The following is a 20047-nucleotide window of genomic DNA, read 5'->3' on the forward strand; positions in this document are numbered from 1 at the left end:
CAGATTTTTCCTTTTGGCCTAGATTTAAGTGGGAAAAGCAAGCAAACTTGGAAAGATAATAAATAATGACTTCTAGTCTGGTGTGGATAAAGTGAAACCTGCAAAGGCGGGAAATTCTGCCTGCCTCCCAACATTTGACCCCCATTTAGTTCTCCCTTCCAGACCTGCAGACCATTCTTTAATTCTCTATAAAAATGAGGAATAGGGCCAGGCGCAGTGGCTCACGCCTGTAATCCCAGCACTTTGGGAGGCTGAGGTGGGCAGATCACAAATTCAAGAGATTGAGAAGACCATCCTGGCCAACATGGTAAAATCCCATCTCTACTGAAAACACAAAAATCAGCTGGGCATGGTGGCATGCGCCTGTAGTCCCAGCTACTCAGGAAGCTGAGGCAGGAGAGTCACTTGAACCCAAGAGGCGGAGGCTGCAGTGAGCCGAGATCATGCCCCTGCACTCCAGCCTGGGCAACAGAGCAAGACTCTGTCTCAAAAAAAAAAAAGGAATAGCTATGGTCTGAAATATTGAAAAGGCATCAAGGCAGCAACCATTTTAGAGGCTCTGCCAAGGATACATCATTCTCAGCTCCTAAGGCCAGGGGCTGCCTGATGTTCACTGCTGACTACGCAGTACCTCGCACAGGGCCAGGCATGATAGAGTAGGTCCACAGCCAATACTGGTTGAGTAAATGATGAATAAACTGGAACCGCAAGTGGTAGATTTTTCACTTTAAAGTCAGATCCGAATTGAGGATTCATTTTTAAAGCTGGGATGCCACCACATATAGTCTTCCAGTTGTGAAAGTCAGTGGTTTCCTGTCTTGGTAGCCCATTAAAATTACCTGGGAGCTTTAAAAACTACAGATGCCTGGGCTCTGCCTCCAGAGATTCTAATTTGTTTGGTGTGGAATGGGCTTGGATTGTTGTTTGTTTTTGAGATGGGGTCTTTCTCTGTTGTCCAGGTTAGAGTACAGTGGTGTAAACATGGCTTACCACAGCCTTGACCTCCTGGGCTAAGTGATCCTCCCACCTGTCTTCAGAGTACCTGCAACTACAGGTTCTCACTACCATGCCTGGCTAATTTATTATTATTATTATTATTGTTGAGACAAAGACTTTCTGGGCTTCCCAGGCTGGTATTGAACTCCTAGGCTCAAGTGATCCTCCTGCCCTGGCCTCCAAAGTGCTGGGATTACAATTGTGAGCTACCATACCCAGCTAGCTTGATTTTTTTTTAATTCTCAAGGGTAATCGAGGTTGAGATTTACTGATGTAACTGATGAATATTTTTAGACTATGTACCTGAAAACAAATCAAACTAATGTGAATAAGATGAGACTCTAAACAAGGAAGAAAACTTAATAAAAACAAGACTTTAAAGTCTATTACATCAGAATAATAATTTTCTAGGTTTCTTGTCATCCAAATCCAGGGGCATCAGAAGTATCATTGCTAACAAATACTGGAAAGAGGCCAGCTAGTAAGCTGATAGGTTAAAAAGCAAATAAGCAAATACATACAGCAAACTAAAACCTAACTGTAAGGCTTTAGAACTTTTATGATACCATACTTTTCTTTGTACTGAACTCCTCAGAATTAAAAAATCAATGATTTAAAGTAAGTTTTAAAAGATGTTGAAAGAACATTTACCGAATGTTACTAATAGAGGTATGTTTCAGTGATTTTTATGCCTTCTCTCATTCTATTTCTATGTTTATTTATATATTTTAAAAATATATTACTTGATACATTTATTACCTATCAATATGTGTATAACTTTCTATGTACTGGATATCTCTCTCTCTCTCTCTCTCTCTCTCTCTCTCTATATATATATATATATATATATATATATATATATACACACACACACACACTCTCAATATTTAACAGTGAACAAGCAGCATATTTATATTTAGAAAAACTATGGATTAGGGCCAGGCGCTGTGGCTCATGCCTATAATCCTGGCACTCTGGGAGGCTGAGGCAGGTGGATTACCTGAGGTAAGGAGTTCAAGACAGCCTGGCAAACATGGTGAAACTCTGTCTCTACTAAAAATACAAAAATTAGCTGGGCATGTTGGCGAATGCCTGTAGTCCCAGCTACTTGGAAGGCTGAGGTAGGAGAATCACTTGAACCCGGGAGTTGGAAGTTACAGTGAGCTGAGATTGCGCCACTGCACTCCAGCCTGAGCAACAAGAGCAAAACTCCATCTCACAAAAAAACAAACAAACATAAAAACCTACAGATTAAAGATAGGGAAAAAGATGAGGAGAGAAAATAAATTTTCATTATTCACAACTGCCACAGTAGCAGCTAGCTGCAATATGGGTCCGTGTTAACTTGCAGGTTTAAACCACTTTCCTCACCTTTTGCGACAGTACCAACTCCACCTTTCCACTCATTTCATTTTCTTGTTTATTCTGGTCTTTTTCTTCTGGCACATCATTCTTCAGCTGGGGGCTGGAGGGAAATTCCACAAAGGCCACAGTAGGGCTGCATCGAGTCACAGTTGTTGTAAAATGCTGTGGTTCTGCAATGGAGTTACATCCAGAAACATAGAGAAAAAAAAAGAAAATCAAGTAACTATAGGACCATTTATTCTACAATGCCATGAAGTACCTTCAGTCCATATCCTGTCCTGGCAATATAAGTTGGATGACAGTGTGCTGAGTGGTATAAGAGAACCTAAGATGCTAGAATTCCCAAAGCTCTTTCATTATTATAGAACAACAGGCAACAAAAAATATATCCTATCGCCACACTATGAAGAACTGAAGTTTTTAGTAAGGGTCAAGGTTTATATCTGAATAATACTACATGAAACAGAATGCTGACACAAATATATCATGATCATGGCAGATGGGCTGGATAAGAGAACATCTACAGGTGATTTTCTTTCCTTTTTTTTCTTTTTTTTGAGGCCCAGTCTCGCTCTGTTGCCAGGTGCCAGGCTGGAGTGCAGTAGTGTGATCTTGGCTCACTGCAACCTCCACCTCCTGGGTTCAAGCCTTTCTCCTGCCTGAGCCTCCTGAGTAGCTGGGACTACAGGCTCGTGCTACCACGCCCAGCTAATTTTTATATTTTAGTAGAGACAGGGTTTCATCATGTTGGCCAGGATGGTCTCGATCTCCTGACCTCATGATCCACCCGCCTCGGCCTCCCAAAGAGCTGGGATTACAGGTGTGAGCCACTGTACCCAGCCTCTACATTCCCGTGAATGAGCGGCAAACTGATGCTTCCATTTTTGTATTTCAGTGCTCCTTTTTTAACATCAGAATTTCTTAATTGGAATATGTTATGGAGTGTGGGATATATGCATATAGTGCAATGAAAATAAAGTGTTCTCTGATACATAAAGAAGAATTAGGTTCACTTTAGAAGGGGTGGAAAAGTCACCACCTAAGGGGGCATATCTAAACATGAAGGCACAATCTAGTTTGAAAAAGTACATGCTATTATTAAGTGACATTTAATTTATTTCAAAATGTCACTTAAAAATTATTTGGTAATTAACACTGGAGAAAGAACTTATAAAAATAATAATTTGGTATTGGAAGAGGGTGAGAGTTTTTTTGTTGCTGGTGTTGTTTTTGAGACGGAGTCTTGCTCTGTTGCTCTGCTCACTGTAACCTCCGCCTCCTGGGTTCAAGCGATTCTCCAGCTGAGGGTGAGAGGTTTTAAGGTTTCTCAAAAGAAGAAATGTATTAAATATACTGATAAGGCTGCAAAAAAACACTGAAGAACAAGACTTTAGGGAAGACAGGCCTCCTTCCTAAAACAATAAACATAGCATATTTATACTCACTGTCCAGATTCATAGCATTATTTTATCCTTTTTTTAACTATTCATGAGCTTTACCATTTCAGCATCTATTTTTATGATATATTTTTTATCTCTCGTTTATCTATTGCTGTTACTCTGTGTCAAATTTTATCGTCAATTTTTAGCACGATTTATATGGAAGAAGCAATATTGTTTATTATTATATAGATAAATATTTAAGAAACAAAATAAAACTGGGTACCTTTTTTTAAAAAAAAAAAAAAAAAGCATGGGCTCCTATTTTCATAGCAACATTAACCGTATGGTCAGAATTTCCCCAGGAAGCCTCTAGGTGGCAGCACAACCACACCACTCCTAGCGTCTAATTTCTACTTTTCTGTGGCTAAGTAGGAAAAATTCTTGACTATTTCCACTACGTCTTAAGAGTTACCATGATTTACCTTAAAGCTAGTCTCTTATGAAACAAACCTGATGTGGCAAGTTCTATATTCCCTTTTCTTAGTTTTCCACCATCATTCTCATCCTCTTGACTATTCGGTTCCATTTTCTCAGTGGTTGCCTGAAAAAGAGATTCCCCCCCTTGAATAAATTATTCCTTTAAAGGTTCTAAAAATGATTTTTTAACAGTAATTTTTAGGCCAACAAGGTGGTTTGCCCATAGAAATTCCCTCTTCTGCTTCCTAGGCAGCTTCAAGGTGACAGCCTGGATTGGCTGAAGGGAGATGTTATACCGGAAACAGGACATCCATGCAGGTCACTATCTCCCCAAACCTCCTATGACCGCCTTGGATATATATCCCACATTTTCCTTTCTTTCATCATCAAAAGTTCAAAATCATGGCTATCACTCACTTGTTCATGAACGCCTTTCAATTGGCTTAGGGTCATACCACCAGTGAAGTCATTCTGTGGTTCTGTAAAGGCTACAATTAGCTTCTCATCGGCCTATCTTGGGCATAGTTGCCTGTGGCCCTTAGTGCTGTGGATTTTAGTCTGAAGTTCTCATCCTTCCTGGGCTCCCAGTGAATCTATTATTAGAGTTCTAATTCATTCTTTCCTTTTCCCTCTCCTCCCCACTCTCAGCCTATTCTTCTCTCACTAGTTCTTACTCCTTTTCATCAAAATATGGATCATTCTTAAAGATTTCAACTGGACCCTGTTTTCCTTCACCTGTGCTGAACGACCTTCAGATACATCAATTATTCCCACGGATTCACCATTACATTCTCTGTGTATGACTCGTATTTTCATCTCTAGCTGTGAGAGTCCATCAAGAGCTTCGGTTTCACCTCTAGGGTTAATGTCCTTCTCCTCCAAATTTGACAATTTCTGTTTATGGCACCAGTTCTTCCCATCACATAAACTTTGATCTCTGACTCATACCTCATGAATATTCATCATTTGCCAAGTCCTACTAAGTTCCCAACACACCCATTTTCATATCCATCACTTCTTTTCTGTTTCTATGGCTGGGACTCCAGGTTTGCCTTTACTCGTTGTTCTGCACTAAGGGGTCTCTGTGATTTGGACCTCACTATCTACTTGCCACATCACTGTCAGGTTCATCTCCATGATACCTCAAGTTATTACTCCAGTGCTTATGTTCCTCTCTCTCAATAGTACCTTGAATGTATCAGTTTTATCCTTGATGGAATTTATAATAGTAAAAAAAAAATGGAACAACTTAAATATCCAACAATTGGGGAATAATTGAATTACTACATGTCCATAAAAAGAATATAATTATGAAAAAATAAGATGTTGAATACTTAATGATATGTGAAAATACTGTCTAATGATAGGAAATGTAAACTACATATACTTGATGTTTACATGTATAAGATTATATACATGCCTATACATACACATAAATATACCTGCTAATACATATATTAACATATATCAAAAATAGTAAGAAAATATGAAATATCAATTGTGATTATTTTTAATGTGCTTAAATTTTGGGTGACTTTTCCTTCTCTTTACATATATTTTATATATTCCCAAATGTTCTACAATGACTATGATTACTTCTGTAATTGAAAAACAACATCAATGCAGTTTTACCTTGTCTTTCATTTGGGGCCAATTGACCCTAGAATGAAGTCCAAAATTATCCTGCTATTACAATAGTTGCTTGGTAAAAATAAATAAAATGTTGAATTAAATTCTAGCTAGATTATATTTTGACTTAAAGAGAGTAAGTTAATGACTATTGCATTTTTTGGTAGAAGTTTCTTGTAAAAAGCTAAAGTTAGATTTTAAAGTGTGTATAAAATATTGCATAAATTTTACAAATGTTTTAAGATAATGGTTTCAGAAAAGGCATTATTGAATGTTTCATAAAGTATCCCCATGGGTTCTCAAGAACTATGCATTTATTCATCTCTCATAAGTATATATATTTTACCCATAAATCAAAATTTGCCTCTCAAAATGAAAGGTCTTAAAAGTTAATGCATTGGTGGAAACCATCACCGAATTCATTAAAAACAAAGAAATTTTTAACAACAAAACTTTCAAGTTTCTAAAAAGTTTTACAGTAACATTTAGTTGTAAAAATGTGACTTTTCTTTGGAGGATGGGGTAGTTTTGAAATCCTCATAATCAGATGGGCATTTTCTAATGATGAATACTCATGTATCAATTCTGGAAAAATATAATATTAAGTTAAAATGCACTTTTAAAAACCTAGGCAAGAAATATATGTATCACCCTGGCATTATTTAATGGATTTTATAATATTTTAATATATCAACAAGTCTGAGTTGAATCCCTGCAGGAGACTTGATGAGTAAAAATCATTAGCTGGTCTTTTTTTATTACATTTAGGTTATAGTACATGTGTGTGCTTACATGGTTTGCTATATGAACCACCAACATGGTAGTAGGATTTGAAGATCAATCAGTTTAGCATTGCAAAGAATAAGTTGGGTTTTATTATTTAAAGTGCTTTCTCACACATGTAGAAATATTAATACATGATGGTGTTTTTGTTTTATGATGTCTATATGGAAAATACTGGCAGAAATGCTTATTTTTAGCTTCGCCTTCCCCACGAAAGGATTAGGTTATAGAAAACTATCTGAGGCTGGGAAACCAATTTGCCATTAAACATTGATGAATGAGTCTCTTGAGAACACTGGTGTTTCCAAACACTATAAACAAAATATATAACTATAGAACAGGGCCAAAGCCTCCCCAGACCAAAAATGTTCAAAGAAATGAACATATTTTATTAAATCTAAAATACTATCAATTTTTTTATTACTTTAGGTACTACTAAGAAAACACACCATCTGTTAAATATGACACACTATTGATTATAAGACAGATCCTGATTTAGAGATGTTAAAATGTGAAAAGTGAGCCACTTAGAATCAATGAAAGAAGATAATTCATGAAGCCCTTTAGACCTAATGTGTGATGCAGAGGGACAGGGTGCTCAAGCACTGCTTCACTAAGGTGTATTGTACCAGCGCACCACATTCCAGCAACGTTTTACCACTTAGGCATGACTAACGGAGAACTTCTACTTTCAAGAATGCTCACATTTCTCAAGGCATTTCTGTATGGCTCAGCACTCAAACACCAAACTCCAGATAATCCAATTTACCTTACCTTAAAAGGATGCTTTAAAGGTTATCCTGACATTTGATGTGGTAAAATGATAGTAGCAACAGCAGAAATCACAATCGGTATTTACTGCATTTGCCACGTGTCAGTGCTGTTGGGCCCTTCATAAGAATCATCTCACATAATTCTCAGAGCAAGCTTGGGAGGTAGGTACCAATATGATTCCCTTTATACAAACGAAGAAACTGAGGCCCAGGAGGTTAAGTGACCTACCCAGGGTCATACTGCTAGTAGGCAGCGGAAGTGGGAACTCTGCCTGTGCTGGTGACCTCAACGCTCCATCATCTGGGCTTGGAGTCACACCGGTTCCAAGTTGTCCTCCAGTATTTAAAGGTTTTGATTCATGACAGGCAATCTATCACCTGAGAGTCTCGATTATTGCTGAAATGATTCAAACCGCTTTTTCCATTCCCTTTCTTTCCTCTACCTCCCACTCATTTATTCTGCAAAAGATTAGACCGCTCCTGGAATCTCTCCCCTTCCTAGGGCTCCTGAAAACCCAACTGCCCCAGCCATCAGCTTATCTTGGAGATTTCTGTTCAGTCCAGGTTCTGAGGGATTAGAGGCCAGATGCAGAATCTTTGTTAAGTAAATAAATATTATGCATTATTTATGGAATGTATACTCTCAAGCTTAGTTTACATGTATACTAGTCATCAAAATCTGGCTACTGCTAGCAAAATATTCAGGTATAGTAAGAGAAAAAGTGAGCAATTTGAGTAACAGGAACTATTCAAAAATACTTCATACACACTGAGAAAAAGAAGAATACACACTTTCTAAAAATCTTGCATTAATTTCAGGGTGTCTTTGAGTAATAGGTAGTTGATGTTTTCTCCACAGTTTTCTGTATTCTGCAATGTACATAGGCTATCTGAAATGAGGGGAAATCCCCAAAGCCAGGTGAATTAACTCATGTCTGGATACTCCATCCTAGAGGCTTATTACTTTTGTACTCACATCATTACTTCAAAGGAAATGAATTCAAAGTTGGCAGTGATACACTCAGAGGCTGGCTTCAGACAAACCTGCCTTGCTGGAAAAATTGTTTTCTGACCTGTATTTTTCTTTGGTTACAGCTCCACAGAGGAGAGCCCTTCCCTTCTCCAACTGGTAACACTTTTTCAAGAATGAAAACAAGTAAATAAAAACAGATCCCTGGACTTGAATGAATGAGAGCAGAGAAAGGTTGCATGGGACTCAGCCAGGAGCTGGCTTCCCCTTAACTGAGAACTCGATCCAAACCGCCTGGGTGCCAGACTCAGCCCTGGGGCCTTGGGTGGGAGGTGGCAGTTTCCTGGCTTGAGAGAGACATGGTCTAACCCAAAGCCTACCTGGCATCTGGCTGCTCATTTTAACTTGAATCTTGGTGGTGAACTGGCCCAGAGAATGACACTGGAAGATGAACTAGAAATGTGAAGCAGGAGGTCAGGCACCCCCTCCTGAGACCCAGGGCCTGGGTGCTAAGCCAGTTTCTAGCACGGAGTTGACGGGAAGCTTGGACTGATCATTTAACCTCCATGGGCTGGAACAAGTGATGTCCAAGGTCCTTTCCTGAGCAATGGTTTTGTGACTCTGGGTGATTTCCTGGCTCTTGTCTTGAATAACTTATCTGGGCACAAGCCTGGAAAATCAGTCTATTTATGCTCTGGCACCACAACCCAGGTGTCACATATGCTGTGCATGGGTTTCTCTTTTTACTTTTATACTTCCAAATATCTACTGCCACTGAAAGACAGAGAATCTATATGGAGAATCAGGCTCTCCATGTCTTAAACTTTTTTGTGTGTGTACTAAACTTTTCAAATAAAAAAAAATAATGAGGTTTTGATCCAGGTAACTGGATAGGCTAGGTTAATTCTTGAGTTACCCTGATATGTGCTTTCTTGAAATCTGTAAATGCATCTGTATCTACATACCTTTAATGACTTTTTAAAATCATCAAATCTAGCAATTTTACAACTACTTCTAGATGGAGAAAACCAGTTTCTAAAGAAATGTTTATTGACATTTGCCTTCTAAAAGGAATTTGCAGTTGGTCTCAGTTGTAGGAAAAACAGCACCTACTCAAATGCCTTCACCCTGCTCTCACTGCAAAATGCAATGTTTCAAGAAAGATCCAATTGTCTGTAATTTTCCTAGATTGGAAAATATAAGTACTGAATTTTCAAGAGGAAGGCCTAGGGCTTTTTAAAATGGGAAAAACAGACCTACCTGGTGACTTAGTTTGAGAAAAGCAGATGAAGCAGTTTAGATATCCAGTAGGTGAGTTTGGCCCATGGTCAGTGAGGGAGAATTACCACAAACCTGGTGAGATGGTGCTGTCTAGGAGGGAGAGCATGGGCTACATCCTTTGACATGAGTTGGTGAGAGAGATCCGATGAACAGGCATGGAAGGGAGAGACACAGGGGTCGATGGGTGGGAGTCGTAAGAGTTTAGGTGGCAGAAGGGGCCAGAACTGGAAAGGAGGGAACAACAGAAGAGGCAAAAAGAGCTACAGGAAGGGCCAGGCATGGCGGTTCATGCCTGTAATCCCAGCACTTTGGGAGGCAGAGGTGAGAGAATTACTTGAGCCCTGGAGAATTGCTTGAGATCTGCCTGGGCGATATAGTGAGATCCCATTGTCTACAAAAGGGAAAAAGAAAACCAAAAAAAAAGGGCGGGGGGGCTGCAGGAAGAATCAAGTAAGTGTCTACAAGGACAACTGTCTTCTAGAAAAAGCTGTCCACGTCTGTATGTTTTCTAGAGAATTACAATTGGAACAACTAACAAGCTGAGTTAGAAGATGACAAGGATTTCATCTCATTTGCATGAAATTCACATCTGTTCAAGATGGTAATTTTTGACCATCTAACTTTAATCCAAAAAAACTTCATACTGATTGCCTTTTTGAGCTTCTGAAAAATGTATTCGATATTATAGCTTCCTTACTCCCACTTGTTGTATGACAATATTAAAGATGGCTGAAGGGCACCTGTGGTCTAGTCACCCTGACAGCATGCTAAGTGCCCTGGAGACATGAATTCTCACAATAACCATCTGAGGTATATGCTATTATTATACTTCCCTTTAAATATAAATTGAGGCTCAGACAGTTTAACTTGGTCAGATGGAGTCTGACCTTTGATCTAGTATATGAAGTATTTTAGGTATTTTTGAAAAGGATCATTTTGGTGCCATTGAGGAAAGAAGAGTTTCAGATACAAATATAACTGACAATGAATCAAGAAAACACCGGAATAGTTTTGCGGAAGACATACATTAAAGTATCTTTCTGTAGGCCACTAAATTTAGGATATATTAGCCCTCAGATTAGAAAACCTTCTAAATTCTTTTACAGTCATATTCTAGGAGTCTGTTGTGTGCTATTAACAGATCTTCTTACAGAAGCCAGTATTTTTAAATGAAAAAACAAAATGTGAGGTTTCCACTGGGCCTTTAACAGAGATGCCAAAATGAACAAAACTTCTGAAATATCTTAAGGATAACTGGGGGCAAGGGGGTGGGGTGGCCAGAGGAGGACCTGATCCCTCTGCCTGGAATATACAGCACCGTCAACACCTCTTACACCTCTTGGGGTCCTCTGGTAGGCTCTTCACCACTGTCCATGCCTTTGATCCTGCTCTTCCTGGTGTGTAGAATACCCCCTCCTCCTCTTCAACACAAATCCCATACTTATTGTCAAGTATTGAAATCTACATCTGAGATAAAACCTTCCCAGACTAAACCGAACCTACGAGGATCTTGCCTATTCTTTGCAATCTTATATTCCTCTGGTTTTCTTACTCTAGCAGCTAGTACAGACGTTCCATGACTTATGATAAAGTTATATCCCAATAAACCCACTGTAAATTGAAAATATCATTAAGTCAAAGATGTACTGAATTCACCTAACTTACCAAACACGATAGTTTAGCCTAGCCTACCTTCAACATGCTCAGGACACTTAACGTTCACAGTTAGGCAAAATCATCTGGAGATTCAGTGCACTATAGAGTACTGGTTGTTTATCCTAATGATCTTGTGGCTGTCTGGGAGCTGGGGCTTACTCACAACCAGGCCCAGCATCATGAGAGTATCCTACTGCACATTACTAGCCCAGGAAAAGATCAAAATTCAAAATCTGAAGTGCAGTTGCTATTTAACATATACTGCCTTTGCCCCATCATAGAGCTGGAAAATCGTTAAGTTGAACCATCCTAAGTTGGAGTCTGCATTTAATTCTCAATTGTTCTATATACTTTTCTGGTAGCTTTATGAAACTTTTTCCCCAGTGAGTTTATAAATTTATTCTTCTATTCCAAAAAACAAGTAATAGAGTAGGTCCTTATACAATCTTATTACCATAAAGGTGATTCAACTGAAGATGATTGGGAATTATCTGGCATGAGGAGGTACAAAGTATTTTTCTTAATTCCTAACTTAATTTAGGATCCAGTTCTAAGTAAGAAAGTGATAGTCCTAAGAGTTTCAAATCAGAAAGATGAGGTAGAAGGAAACTAAAGAAATGATATGACATCATCTGTAGTGACTGTCCCAGGTACAGACGCTGATGCTCCGCATGCATCCCTTCCCTGAGCAGGTCCTGTGCTGCCTTCTCTGTCATTCTGCCTCCCATCCTGCATTCATGCTCCTGCCTACTGCTGCTACTGTGCCCTTTGAACAATTCTAGCTCACCCTAAAGGAATTGTGACATTTTAGTAGTGGGTGAAGTTCCTCCTCTGTAGAGAGTGTATCTGTTGGGAATGCAGTTTTTGGAAGAAAGACACTATTTAAAAAGAAGAACACTAATCTTTTGACAGCCCCACAGAATCAGGCAAGTGAATTTGAAACAGAAAATGAAGTCCAAGCCGGTATCAATCCCTGGGAGGCCCTGAAGTACAGCCACCCATTCTAAGTTGGCCACCATATTTTGCCATGACCAATTAATTCCATTTCTCTTTTAACAGGAGTATACTGGCTGTAACACAGTCAAGAAATGCTTTTTTTGGAATCATGCAGAAAGAAATAAAATGAGGATAGGTTTACTGGAGAGTGATTCTTTTCAAATGACTCTTGGGATAACACACTCTGAATGGAAAACTTGTGGTGTCCTATGCTGCATGTGAGTATGATGAGTGCTTTAGTAATGAGCCACAGTCCTATGTAGTACAGCTAACAACTTTGCTTATAGTCTGGGAGATATATAAAAAGATTTTCCAACACAGAAAGTAATGCAATATCCCTTGCCATAGTTGATTTAAGAGACTAAATTACTATAGACAGGATCCATAAATACTACTACCTATTCAGAAACATTAGGGTTCACTGAACTAGAAATTACTCTCAACTAGGCAATTTATCCTAGGAAGAAATACACAAAAGGAAAAGACTCCCAGGATTTTCTGAGTTTAGACCTGCATCCATAGGTGACCAGGATCAGGTTGGTTTCTAAGAAGAAAGTCCAGAAGGCCATCCTTCTCCATGTGATCATGCATAAACTTTTGAAACGGTATAGTTTCTGTAAGATCAGGTAATTTGGCTTCTCTTAAAACAACATATTTTGGGGGATATGTAATCAATGTGAAATCTTTTTTTATGTAGGAAGTTTAGAAAATGCTCATCATGAAAAATGGCAAAAGAGAAGTAAGAAAAGAATTAACTGCCCCTGAAAAGCAATGCAACCCCTATGTCTAATTAATTTGGGGGGCTTCTAATTTAAATTTTAAGAGCATAAGTTAATGTTTACTCTACCAGCTAAGTTCTCACACTGTTAGCAGAACTCATACTCTGTGTCAGGATCATCTGCAAGAAATCCATAGCAGTGGTAACCTGTATGCACATGAAAAGTAAAATTGAAGTCCAGGCTGAGAGACTCCGCATTGGCCTGGATCACAAAACTTTGCTCCTAGAGGCTAGGAAATGTGTCACCATGGTGAGAAAACGATTTTGGTCTATTCCCATTTGAGTCTCTTTCACAGGGCACTTGGGTGCTGTGGGGTATAGTTGTATCTTCTCAACTCCTCTGAAAAACGTAATTTTAGTCTTCAAAAGACTAATCATAGAGGGGAAAAATAATGAGATATCCAGCCTTGTGGGTGGGTTTTAGCTAGCTGGGTTACCTAACACTCAGCCCTGTTGGTGCTGGAAGATGTTTCCTTTCACACCAAGCCTTTCTAGGTGCTAGGGGAAAACATCCTGACTGTCTTCCCTTCTTTTCACTATAATACAACCCAAACACTATAAATTAGAACAGCAGAAACTCAGCCTCTGGTGAGGACAAATGAGGTTGAACAGAGTCCAGCCCGCACCCAGAGAGCTGTGCTGCATCTGGGTAGTGACAGTTTTGGTTAGATTAGTAAAACCAGTGTGAGCCTTTCTGATGAGAGATGGAAGAAGGCGTAATTTTCCCAGTAATGCCTTCTACTCCAAAGCAGCAGATATTATGTTATTTGGAGTTCACTTTTCTGCTGACTCTGAATTAGCCTACATTTTTTAGCATGGCCATTCAGTAGTGATCTCATGCTTCACATTACTTTCAGCTTTTAAATGGATTTTTGTTTCTTTAACTAATAAGAAAAAGATCCTTTTATATATATCAGTGGGGATGGAAAGCCAGATTCTGATAGCACCCGTTATTTTCAAATGACATTAACAAATCTAATGAGGTCCTGAACAAACAGGAAAAAAAGGTATTTTAAAGATTTACTTATTATTCTATAACACTGGACACCAATAATGAGACATGAAAAATAAATTCTAGCTTATAAATTATAATACCTTCCATTAGACTCCAATAATACAGGTTGAATCGTGTCTCCCAAAACTCATAGTATTGAAGTCCTAACCCTTACTACTCAGAATATGACCTTATTTGGAAAAAGGGCTGCTGCAGATGTGATTAGTGAAGATGAGGTCACACTGGAGGTGGGTGGACCTACTCAGTATGACTGGTGTATGACTGGTGTTCTTCTAAAAAGGGGAAATCAGGGCAGGCACAGTGGCTCATGCCTGTAATCCCAGCACTTTGGGAGGCTGAGACGAGTGTATCATTTGAGATCAGGAGTTCAAGACCAGCCTGGCCAACATGGTGAAACCTGTCTCTACTAAAAAATACAAAATTAGCTGGGCGTGGTAATGCACACCTGTAGTCCCAGCTACTCGGGAGGCTGAGGCAGGAGAATCACTCGAACCCAGGAGGTGGAGGTTGCAGTGAGCCAAGATCATATCATTGCACTCCAGCCTGGGCAAAAAGAGCAAAACTCCATCTCAAAATAAATAAATAAAATATAAAGAGGAAATTGAAATAACAGACACATCTGCAGGGAGAAGATGAGTGAAGACGAAGGCAGAGATGGAGATGACGCATCTGTAAGCCAGGGAACGTCAAAACTGCCAGCAGCCACCAGAGACCAGAAGAAAGGCCTGAAACAGATTCTCTCTCATGACCAATAGAGGGAGCCACCCCTGCCAACACCCCCTCGGTTTTGGACTTCTAGCCACCAGGACTGTGAGACAATTAATTTCTGTCATTCAAGCCATCCAGTTTGTGGTACTTAAAGCAGCCCTAGAAAACTAATACGCCAACATAGAAAGAAATGGTCATTATCATGACCTACTTATTTTTAAAAACAGATTCTTTCACCATGGAATCATCCCAAAGGGAAGTGGGAAATGTTTGGTTCTTACTGTGAGCTCTTGGGGAACAGAGTTTGGCTTCTTTATATTGATCTCAATGCTGCTGTTGTCTTGTTTCAGCTCCAGTGGAGACCCATGCACTCTGGCCACACCTTCAAACATCTGGGATTTGGTTAAGGAGTGGGCAGGTGCCCCCGTAGGACACTCTCTTTCCTTCTCCTCCTCTCTATGAACTGTCTCTCCGTTCATGCTGACTTTCCCATCTACCTATAAAACCCAGAACAGACAAAAAAATGCTATACCTCAAAGACTGTAATAAAATGACATGTACAGAATTACTTCAAAAGATGATCATTTAATAACCACAGTCCAATCAAGAAACAGGTTTCTCTAATGTTTTGATGGGATCTATGGGTTAGGGCTTCTATAAATGCTATCTTTAAGGACCTCCTTATAAGGTAGTTGACCTGCTTGGGCGACTTCTCTTTATATTCCATTTCATGCTCATTTATGATGTGCTTTTATTTGAAAGTACAGAAAACCAAAGAATCTTAAACACATACACCACATATTGGGGTTCCAATAATGTTTCGTTTCAGTTCTGACTGCTATTCCACAATTTTGACTTTTTCTTCTAGCAAGCATATAAATGAGGTGGAACTTACCACAGATCAGGAATATTTTACAGGTTATCCTATGGTGGTAGCAGGGGCAACAGATACTTTTTTTTGAAGCTATGGCAGAGGGCAAGAGATCTGATACCATGCTCTGTTACAGTGAATCTCCATTTCTAGTTATTTTTATAACCTCCGTTTTTTAAAGAAACACAGACTATGCACATTAAAATATTTTTGTTTTTGCACTCACATCTAGGTGAGGCAGTTAGAGCAAGAAAGGGGGAACCAGAGAGGGTGGTTAGCCTGGCTTACTGAAAGGCATCTGGAAATGTCAGTCTTGAAATTTGAGGCAGAATGTAGGGTGGTTTTGAGAGGGAGCTCTGCAGTTAGGTGACCTGATTGAAACCGGGCTCTACCACGTAACAGGCACGGAATCCTCAACAGGTTTCCTATTCTCTGTGCTCAGACGCAAAATTTAAAGTAACAGTATCTTCCTCATAGTGCTGTTACGGAGATTTTATGAATTACTATATGTACAGAATTTAGAACAGTTCATGACACATTTTAAGTACTTAACTATTAGCCATTATTATCATTAGGTCTCTTATTTATTTACTTATTTTATTTTTTGAGATGGAGTCTCATTCTGTCACCCAAGCTGGAGTGGAGTGACGCAATCTCGGCTCAGGGCAGCCTCTACTTCCCAGGTTCAAGCGATTCGGGTGCCTCAGCCTCCCAAGTAGATGGGATTACAGGTGTGTGCCACCATGCCTGGTTAATTTTTATAATTTTAACAGAGACAGGGTTTCATCATGTTGGCCAGACTGGTCTTGAACTCCTGGCCTCAAGTGATCCACCTGCTTCAGCCTCCCAAAGTGCTGGGATTACAAGCATGAGCCACCTCACCCAGCCTCATTAGGCCTTTTTAAATCATTTAAAATAAATAATGGAAGGCTGGATGTTAGTTATAGTTTATTTACTTTAGGCGACTGGCCTTCTTACTCTGTTATCTGTTACCCATGAAAAGAAATTTAAATCACAACTCAGCATACACATGTAATGTAACTGAAATAGAAATTTCCCTAAGCAATTTTGCCTTCACTGTGTGACACATTACATTTTTTTTATTGTATTCTATTCTGGTTCATTTTTTTTAATGTTGGTATCAAACCACTAAATTGATTTTATGACCTAGCAACAGGTGGTAACTCTCAGTTTGAAAAACACTGCCTCAAACTATTTCTCTTGATCTTCCTTTACCCTTAATTCTGCTGTACTGGGAAAACAACTAAGCCTGTATTCCCTGCCCTCCAAGAAGAAACACACACACGCACACACACACACACCCCTTGGCTTCTGTCCTGGCATTGTTAGCTGGTAACGATGGTCTGATTTGCATACTACCTTTGACCTTTGACCAAAGTTGCTGTCCACACACTCAGTAATGAAACCGTAAGCCCTCAATAGAAATACTAGCCAATGAGGACTACCACTAGGTAGGGGACCCCCACTAGTGAGTAGTCAGGAGTGATCTCCATCTCTCAGAAGACCTCTGCTCAAATTCTTTAATAACCCCTCCATGGAAGTGCTTCCTGAGGCCACCATACCACCCTGCCACAGTGGTGAAGAGCAGTTTTCTCAGAGCTGAAGTTCTGCCATAAAATCATCTATGCTAATTCTTCTGTTTAAACAATCACTTTGCACTACTTACATAAAGGAGGGGAAGTGGACATCTAGATTTATGATCAGATGCCTTGGAAATCCAGCTAAAGAAATGTATTCCCTATCCTATTCTGGGCCACCTCAACACAGATTCTTCCTTCAGGAAATATCATAGTTGTTCATTATCATAGGCCCTAGGTGAAGGGAAGCTTCTGAAACAGGTAAACCACTGAGCATACATGGGCATGCATATATCTGTGTGTGTGTGAATCCGAAGGATTAGCAGCTCATCTTCTCAGAAAAAAAATCATGTATTTATTTAAGGGGCACTTGCTAAGTGCCTACTGTGCCCTGGGCACCTGTGCCAGCCCCTCGGGATGAAGCCATGAATAACAGAGACATGGCCTTGCCATTATAAGGGGACAAGCAGCTCAATGCAATCCAGATGAGACAGGACATTTTTCTTTTGTTTTATCAAAGCCCAAGGTAGAGATTTTGGAGATACATTCAGAGTTATTTTAGCAAAAGTCAGAAAGTGTGGTTTGGTTCCCTTTGAAATACAGTAAGGAAGATACATGGCATCCACATTGCTCAATCGGTCACGAAAACTTTTCTACGTAATGGTCACATCTCCGAGTGATGCATTCCACCTCTGTCTATTACAAACTCTTTGAGTGCAAGGACAAGGGGAACTGGTCCCAAGACAAAGCATGAGTGCTTCCTCCTGATGTAAGGGAAAATACTTGAATTTGAGGAAGTGAAAAGATGTTTGGTTTCCACAAGTTCTTCAGTCTGAAACATTCTTTCACACACTCATTAGCAAAGCAACCTAGTTTCGTTCTACTTGCTTAAAAAACCTATCTCGGCTGGGTGCGGTGTCTCATGCCCATACTTTGGGACGCTGAGGTGGGTGGATCACCTGAGGTCAGGAGTTCGAGATCAGCCTGACCAACATGGCAAAACCCCATGTTTACTAAAAAAAAAAAAATTAGCCAGGCGTAGTGGCACACACCTGTAATCCCAGCTACTCAGGAGGCTGAGGCAGGATAATCGCTTTAACCTGGAAGGTGGAGGCTGCAGTGATCCAAGATCATGCCATTGCACTCCAGCCTGGGCAATAAGAATGAAACTTGGTCTCAAAACAAAAAACAAAAACAAGTAAAATTTTGTTTTGAGGAGTCTGCCATACCTCCCAATACCTAGAAATACTAGGGTATTACTAAATTAGGGTTTTTACCACTAGTACAGAAAAACCATGCCATTTTTATCAAACTAGAAAACAGACCTTGCTCATAGAGACTCCTCCACTATTGATCTACAGGAGTCCATCTGTATTAACAATAGCAATTGAGGGAAACATCTGTCCCTTAAGCATTTACAAATCAAATCTCCAGAGACTTATAACTTTCACAACTGTAAATGTTAACACATTTTGCTTTTGTTTGGTAAAATGAATGACATTTTCTTGGGTCATGATGCTTCTTTCGATTGACTCCCTGGAGTTCAGCTTCAGTTCTACTCTTAAAGAACTTGTCCTACCTTAAAGGTCTTCAGAACCTCTTGAGAATTTTTGGGCTGGGAATAAGGCTTAGGTGTCAGCATAGGCACTGCTTTGGGAGTGACAGTTTTGCTTGGAGACCCACTGCCTGCTGACATGCTGGTATCCAGAACACTGGCACGAGCAATGGTGGTTTCAACAGTGGCAGTGAATTTGGGTGGAGGCAGTGACTGTTGCCGCAGGTATTTCATGGGGTTGGGGTCGTTCAGGAAAGAAGATAAATTTGGCTCTGTTGAATGGCTTCTTTCCAGAATTTTTGGCATCTCCAAACGTTCAAGAACAGCCTCACTGATGGTGAACCTCTCGATGTACTGTTGAAGGATCCCCTCTGCCTCTTCCTGGGACCGAGCGTTCTTATACGCTTCATGCAACTCTCTCTCTCTCCGCTCTCTAAAGGATGGGACATAGGAGGGAGAAGCATTAACAAATTAAACTAATGAAAATTGCAAAGAAGACCTGGGTAGAAATCAAGGCAGCACTAAAGAAATAGTACAGGGAATAGAAAAAGTTAGTGTCAGAACCTTTGTTGGTAGCCAACAATTTTTTGAAACAAAAAAACACCTAGATAATACTGTACATTAAAAACAACAACAGAAGAACTCACTTTTCCTGAACAATTTCTCTGTAGGTTTTAATACTTTTCCTTCGTTCACTTGTTCCATCTTCTCCAGCCAGTAACTTCTCCATTTTTTTCCTTTCTTCCTCTTTCTTGATTAAGTCCTGAGAAACACTTCTTCTACGACTCTTCCAACGAGCCAGGTCCTGGCAGAGAAAGAAAGATGTAATATTCTTCTTCAGACTTGTGTATAATTCCATTTCTATTCTTCAGAGTTTAGACATTTCTACTCTTTAGAGAACTGACTAAGGGCCCAGGCCCTACAACAGGGCATTCCCACACAATCCAATGTAAGTCTGGTTGGAATTGGAATGCCTCAAAGGCAGAAACAACCAGATATTATCTACAGTATCCATAACAGGGCAGGACATTTATTTAAATATGGCAGTGTGAAATATGCAATCACATTTCGTGTCAGTTGTCAAATTTCAGAGAACTGCCTCACAAGGTAATTGTAAGAAACTTCATTCCTTCCTATTTATAACCTCTGCATTGTGAATAGATTTGCTGACAATAGAATGGTAGGAATTCGTTTGTATTATACAGTTTCCACAT

The 20047-nt window shown here is 39.6% G+C and overlaps 1 protein-coding gene across 36 annotated transcripts in view; it reads right to left on the bottom strand.

Moving 5' to 3' along the window:
- The window catches only part of LIMCH1 (LIM and calponin homology domains 1), a 349321-nt gene that overhangs the window by 35460 nt on the left and 293814 nt on the right, over positions 1-20047 (bottom strand). For 30 of the 36 annotated variants that reach the window (XM_078367290.1, XM_078367286.1, XM_008993431.5 and 27 more), the window contains 5 exons: positions 19481-19638; positions 18858-19266; positions 15091-15306; positions 4254-4344; positions 2368-2531 (listed from right to left, as the gene is read on the bottom strand). In XM_078367290.1, the coding sequence (XP_078223416.1) occupies positions 2368-2531; positions 4254-4344; positions 15091-15306; positions 18858-19266; positions 19481-19638 (1038 nt within the window). The remainder of the gene's footprint in view (positions 1-2367; positions 2532-4253; positions 4345-15090; positions 15307-18857; positions 19267-19480; positions 19639-20047) is intronic. The other 6 variants (XM_078367284.1, XM_078367282.1, XM_078367283.1 and 3 more) reach the window with 1 other exon arrangement.

This window comes from Callithrix jacchus, chromosome 3, assembly GCF_049354715.1.
Source record: "Callithrix jacchus isolate 240 chromosome 3, calJac240_pri, whole genome shotgun sequence".
Lineage (NCBI taxonomy): Eukaryota > Metazoa > Chordata > Mammalia > Primates > Cebidae > Callithrix > Callithrix jacchus.